Source organism: Lithobates pipiens, unplaced genomic scaffold (assembly GCF_037356315.1).
Source record: "Lithobates pipiens isolate NorthernLeopardFrog02 unplaced genomic scaffold, aLitPip1_a1.2 Scaffold_16, whole genome shotgun sequence".
NCBI classification, from domain to species: Eukaryota; Metazoa; Chordata; class Amphibia; order Anura; family Ranidae; genus Lithobates; species Lithobates pipiens.
In genome coordinates this window covers 8,775,869-8,782,797 of record NW_027507748.1, presented here as the reverse complement: position 1 = coordinate 8,782,797, position 6,929 = coordinate 8,775,869, and the positions used below count along the sequence as shown (strand labels likewise).

Genomic DNA, 6,929 nt, shown 5'->3' with positions numbered 1-6,929 from the left:
CAGTTGATCGACTGACCTTCATAAAGATGAATCAGTCTTGGATCACCCATAGCTACCAAGCACCTGAAGCTGATGTAACCGAATATTTTTTTTTTAAATATCACATCCCTTCAAGACTGCCTATGGTGATGCTGAGTGACTGTCCTGTTATGTTGACTGTCTATCCTCTTCCTCCTCCGCTGATATCTTGGAAGAACATTTTCGGTTCTGGGTGATGCCACCAGCCCAATTTTTCTGCCCCTGTTTAACAGGGGCGTTTAATTACAATTTTTGATGCAATGCTTTGCAGCAGGGCTCATTCCTGCACTACAACTAGAGTATATGGGAGAGGTTGCAGAGTCGTGGCACCAGCACCAGTGCCTAAGGCCCAATTTTTCTGCCCCTGTTTAACAGGGGCATTTAATTAAAATTTTTGAAGCACTGCTTTGCAGCAGGGCTCATTCCTGCACTACAACTAGTGTATATGGGAGAGGTTGCAGTGTCGTGGCACCAGCACCAGTGCCTAAGGCCCAATTTGTCTGCCCCTGTTTAACAGGGGCATTTAATTAAAATTTTTGAAGCAATGCTTTGCAGCAGGGCTCATTCCTGCACTACAACTAGTGTATATGGGAGAGGTTGCAGTGTCGTGGCACCAGCACCAGTGCCTAAGGCCCAATTTTTCAGCTCCTGTTTAACAGGGGCATTTAATTACAATTTTTGAAGCAATGCTTTGCAGCAGAGCTCATTCCTACACTACAACTAGAGTATTTGGGAGAGGTTGCAGTGTCGTGGCACCTGCACCAGTGCCTAAGGCCCAATTTTTCAGCCCCTGTTTAACAGGGGCATGTAATTAAAATTCTTGATATAATATTTCACAGCAGGGCCCATTTCTGTGCCCACCGAGAGTAACTGTGATGACTTATAGTGTTGTGGCACCAGCACAACAACCACCAAAGGCCCAATTTTTCTACCACTGTTCAACAATGGCATGTAATTACAATTCTTGATATAATCGTTCACAGCAGGGCGCTCCAGCGCCCATCAAGAGTCACTTTGAGGGCTTACAATGTTGTGGCAACACCAACACCTTGTTCCGCCATTTCTGCAGAGCATATAGGGCAGGCCCCTACTTTCAAACATCCAACTTACAAACGTCTCCTACTTGCAAACGGAAGGAGACAACAGCAAGTGAGATGAAAAAAGATGGACGACAAAACAAATTATACAGGGGTGATAACCCTTCCCTATGTTTTCCAAAAAGCTTAAAAATAGTTTTTTTGACTGGAGCTACACTTTTAAAATGTACCAGTTGAAAATTACAAACAGATTCAACTTAACACAACAAACCTACACAGTCCCTGTCTTGTTTGCACCGCCTGTATACTGCTGTTCTGAGTATATAGGGCCTGGGGGCACCCCGCCTTTCCTTTTTTTAATATGGGTACAGGGTTCCCCTTAATATCCGTACAAGACCCAAAGGGGCTGGTAATGGGCAGGGAGGGGGGGGGGCTACCCATGCCATTTTTCTCAATGATTTTCATCCATATTGTCGGAACCAGATATAACATTAAAACCGCAAGCAGTTTTAAATTCCTTTTTTTCCGTTAGATGTCATTTTGTGCAGGGACTGTTCTAAACACGGGAAACAGATGGCACTTCACAGGCATACTACAGACACCCCCCAGGCACCATATTTAAAGGAATATTTCACTTTTTTTTCACTTTAACCACTTGACCACTGGGCACTTAAACACCCTTAATAACCAAACCAATTTTCAGCTTTTGGTGCTCTCACATTTTGAATGACAATTACTCAGTCATGCAACACTGTACCCATATGAAATTTTTGTCCTTTTTTTTCACACAAATAGAGCTTTCTTTTGGTGGTATTTAATCACCTCTCGTTTTTTTATTTTTTGTGCTATAAAAGAAAAAAGACCGGAAATTCTGTAAAAAAAAATGAATTTTTCTTTGTTTCTGTTATAAAATTTAGCAGATTAGTAATTTTTCTTCATAAATTTTGCCCAAAATTTATACCACTACATATCTTTGGTAAAAATAAGTACAAATTGGTGGATATTATTTGGTCTTTGTGAAAGTTATAGAGTCCACAAGCTATGGTGCCAATATCTGAAAATTGATCACACCTGAAGTACTGACGGCCTATTTCAATTCTTGAGACCCCAACATGCCAGAAAAGTACAAATACCCCCCAAATGACCCCTTTTTGGAAAGAAGACATTCCAAGGTATTTAGTAAGAGGCATGATGAGTTTTTTGAATTTGTCATTTTTTCCCACAATTCTTTGCAAAATCAAGATTTTTTTTCCTTTTTTTTTTCCACAAAATTGTCATATTATCAGTTTATTTCTCACACACAGCATATGCATACCACAAATGACACCCCAAAACACATTCTGCTATTACTCCCGAGTACGGCGATACCACATGTGTGAGATTTTTACACAGTGTGGCCACATACAGAGGCCCAACATGCAGGGAGCGCCATCAGGCGTTCTGGAGCACCCAGGACAATTCTGACATTTCTCTCCTACATGTAAAAATCATCATTTATTTGCTAGAAAATTACATAGAACCCCAAAACATTATATATATATATATATATATATATATATATATATATATATATATATATTTATTTAGCAAAGACCCTGAAGAATACAATGGTGGTTGTATCTCACACGGTATTCGCGCAGCAATTTTTCGAACGCATTTTTTTGGGGGAAAAAACTGTTTTGTGCTAAAAAAAAAAAGAAGCAGTAAAGTTAGCCCAATTTTTGCATAAAGTGAAAGATGAAGTTATGCTGAGTAAATAGATACCTAACATGTCACTCTTCAAAATTGCTCATGCCCGTGGAATGGCGCCAAATGTCGCTACTTAAAAATCCCCATATTTTTTTTTTTTTTACTGGTTACATGTTTTGAGTTACAGAGGAGGTCTAGGGCTAGAATTATTGCTCTCGCTGTAACGTTCACGCCGATAACTCACATGTGTGGTTTGAACACCGTTTTCATATGTGGGCGGGGCTTACATATGCGTTCGCTTCTGCATGCGAGCACATGGGGACAGGGGCGCTTTAAATTTTTTATTTTTTTTATTGTTCATTTTACTTTATTTATTTTAGTTTGACATTTTTTTCCCCAAAAATAAATTTTTGATCACTTTTATTCCTATTACAAGGAATGTAAACATCCCTTGTAATAGGAATATGGCATGACAGGTCCTCTTTACAGTGATATATGGGGTCAATAAGACCCCACATTTACCTCTAGGCTGGGAAGCCTGAAATAAATAAATAAATAAATAAATAAATAAAAAGATTCTGGCTTTGATCGTATTGGCGAGTTGGTAGAAGCACCGGAGGGCGTCGAGGGTGGGGGGCGTCTATGGCTGGGTATTGCAGGGTATCACCGAGTATGGCTGGGTATCTCCGAGTATGGCTGAGTATTGCAGGGTATCTTCAAGTATGGCTGGGTATGGCAATTTATGTCAGGGTATTGCAGAGTATTGGCGGGGTATAGGAGAGTATTGGCAGTGTATTGCAGAGTATTGGCGGGGTATTGCAGAGTATTGGCGGGTATTGCAGAGTATTGGCGAGTATTGCAGAGTATTGGCGAGTATTGGCAGGTATTGCAGAGTATTGGCGGGTATTACAGAGTATTGGCTAGTATTGCAGAGTATTGGCGAGTATTGGCGGGTATTGCAGAGTATTGGCGGGTATTGCAGAGTATTGGCTAGTATTGGCTAGTATTGGCGAGTATTGGCTAGTATTGCAGAGTATTGGCGGGTATTGGAGAGTATTGGCGGGTATTAGAGAGTATTGCAGTGTATTGGCAGGTATTGGAGAGTATTGGCGGGTATTGCAGAGTATTGGCGGGTATTGCAGAGTATTGGCTAGTATTGGCTAGTATTGGCGAGTATTGGCTAGTATTGCAGAGTATTGGCGGGTATTGCAGAGTATTGGCGGGTATTGGAGAGTATTGGCGGGTATTGGAGAGTATTGCAGTGTATTGGCGGGTATTGGAGAGTATTGGCAGGTATTGGAGAGTATTGGCGGGTATTGCAGAGTATTGGCAGGTATTGGAGAGTATTGGCGGGTATTGCAGAGTATTGGCGGGTATTGCAGAGTATTGGCGGATATTGGCAGGTATTGCAGAGTATTGGGGGTATTGCAGAGTATTGGGGGGTATTGCAGAGTATTGGTGGGCATTGCAGAGTATTAGCTGGCATTGCAGTGTATTAGCTGGTATTGCAGAGTATTGCCAGGATATGGAGGGGTTAAATTCGGTGAGCAGCGATGTGGGCACTGCAGATGCAGCCCACAGCGCTGCTGACACCGATCTCTTTCCCCTCCACTGTACCGATCGGTACAGAGAGGGGGAGGGAGGAACCGTCATCATAACATGACGCTGGTTTGTTTACAAGTGATCACTCCGTCATTTGACGGAGCGATCACGTGGTAAACGGCCGCGATGAGCGGCCGTTTACCGTGATCCGTGATGCACCAGGGGGCAACTGGACCCGGCAGTCACGGATGCTCTCGTGTGCGCGCCCCAGGGGGCGTGCGAGAGCAGAATTCTGGGAGGCCGTTAATTAATGGCCTCTCAGAGTTAAACAACCACCCTGAAGCCGTTAATCAGCTATGGGCGGTTGTTAAGTGGTTAATCGTCATTAAAATCAGTGCTCCCAAAAAAACTGCCTTTTTTAAAAACATTTTAGGCATTGACCCATGTCCCCTGGGGCAGGAGCCAGGTCCCCAAACCCTTTTTAGGACAACATCTTGCATATTAGCCTTTACAGCACTTTCTATTTCGAACGTTCGAGTCCCATAGACTTCAATGGGGTTCTAAAGGTCGCACAAATTTCCGGTCCGTTCGAAAGTTCTGGTGCGAACCAAACCGGGGGGTGTTCGGCTCATCCCTAGAGGATGGTCACAGAGAAGGAGAGCTCATCAGGGAGATGGTCACAGAGGAGGAGGTGTCATCAGGAGGATGGTCACAGAAGAGGAGAACTCATCAGGGAGATGGTCACAGAGGAGGAGAACTCATCAGGGAGATGGTCACAGAGGAGGAGAACTCATCAGGGAGATGGTCACAGAGGAGGAGAACTCATCAGGGAGATGGTCACAGAGGAGGAGAACTCATCAGGGAGATGGTCACAGAGGAGGAGAACTCATCAGGGAGATGGTCACAGAGGAGGAGAACTCATCAGGAAGATGGTCACACAGCAGGAGGTGTCATCGGGAGGATGGTTACAGAAGAGGAGACCTCATCAGGGAGATGGTCACAGAAGAGGAGACCTCATCAGGAGGAGGATTTTCTTTTTATGTGGTTGCTTCTTACTCTGGAAGTTTTGTTTCAGGGACGCTGATCGTTTTCCCATCTGTAAAACAAAACATTATGGTAAATGTCTCATCTTCATCCAAACATTCTCCATAACTGAGCTTTAATAAAACATACATGAATATTGTAATTCCTCCAAATCCAACCCATTCTGCAAGACCAAATGACATTCCTTCCCATTTACTACCTTGAACTTGGAGCTTGTTCATAGAGCCCCGGTGACGTCACTCTCCGTCTTCCAGGCAGAATGTGAAGGAACTTATGAGAACCTCTTGTGGCGTGAGTGAAAAAGAACCCGCATGGAGAGTAAAAGGGATTTTAGGGCCCCTGACCAAGGGGTTCTTTATTTTGGGGGGAGGGGGGGTTAAAAAACAATGAGTCAGATAAGGGAAGGCCACAGGGCAATAATTCCAACAGCTTGAGGGACATGCAAAATATAACAGGGTGGCAATAGGGCACATCTAGGGATAAGTACAGAGGCACAGGGCATCAATCTAGTACAACAGAGACTTATTTTACAATTACAGGGCACAATCCGGGCACACAGAGTAGTAGGTTACAGTCCTCCTCCTCCCATGGCCATCTCCAGGACTTCTCCAGAGCCTCTCCCGTGCTTGGGAACTCTCTACCTCAATCTGTCCGGCTATCTCCTACTCTAGCTGCCTTCAGGCAATCCCTGAAAACTCAACTCTTTAGGGAAGCCCATCACACCTCCAACTAATATTTTACCACTTCCGCCAGCTCATTTCCCACAGTTACAACCTTTTGTACCACCCGCCCCAACCTATTAGATTGTGAGCTCTTCTGAGCAGGGACCTCTTAGCCCTCTTGTATTTTATTGTATTGTAACTGTACTGTCTTCCTTTTATATTGTAAAGCTCTATATAAGCTGTTGGTGCTATATAAATCCTATATCCTAATAATAATAATAATAATAATAATGAAGGACTTACAGCGACTTTGAGCCATTTGCATGTACCCTGTTTCCCCTAAAATAAGACCCAGCGTAATTGTCTGTGTTGGCTGCAATATAAGCCCTACCGCCCAAATAAGCCCTACCCTGTTTACTTGAAAATAAGCCCTACCCTGAAAATAAGACCTACAAGGACTTTAACTAGGGCTTATTTGGGGGGTAGGGCTTATATTGCAGCCATCACTGACAATCACGCTAGGTCTTATTTTAGGGGAAACAGGGTAGGTGAGGTGCACCGAAAGAACTTGTATTGGAATAATACAAAGACAGTTCACAATAAACCTGGAAGGCAACCCAACCGGGAACACTCACAGGTCCATCAGCATGTAGAGAACCAGTCTCAGCCGAACTGACAGCGCCTGATAGGAGGGGCAGAATGCTGCTTGGCCATCTTGCCCCCAAATGGGAAGATGTCCAGAGAAGTTGCAAACCTTATGCTTTCCCTCCTCATCAGAAACCTTTCCCTGTCACTAGTTGTGTCTCTACCAGGTGGGGTACGAGTGCCAAACCTGGGAGCCGGGGTCTTAAATAGGATCTGCCTGACCCAAGATGGCTGCTAGAGTCACATGACATGGCAGCATTCAACTGGATAGCTTCCCCAGTGGCCCAGGAAA

At 43.9% G+C, this 6,929-nt stretch overlaps 1 protein-coding gene across 1 annotated transcript in view; it reads right to left on the bottom strand.

The window, feature by feature from the left end:
• Window positions 1-1,931: 1,931 nt before the first annotated feature.
• LOC143981500 (V-set domain containing T-cell activation inhibitor 1-like) overlaps window positions 1,932-6,929 on the bottom strand; it is a 49,726-nt gene continuing 44,728 nt past the window's right edge. The window contains exon 4 of the mRNA XM_077479368.1: window positions 1,932-5,382. Coding sequence (XP_077335494.1) covers window positions 5,339-5,382 — 44 coding nt within the window. The 3' untranslated portion in view covers window positions 1,932-5,338. The remainder of the gene's footprint in view (window positions 5,383-6,929) is intronic.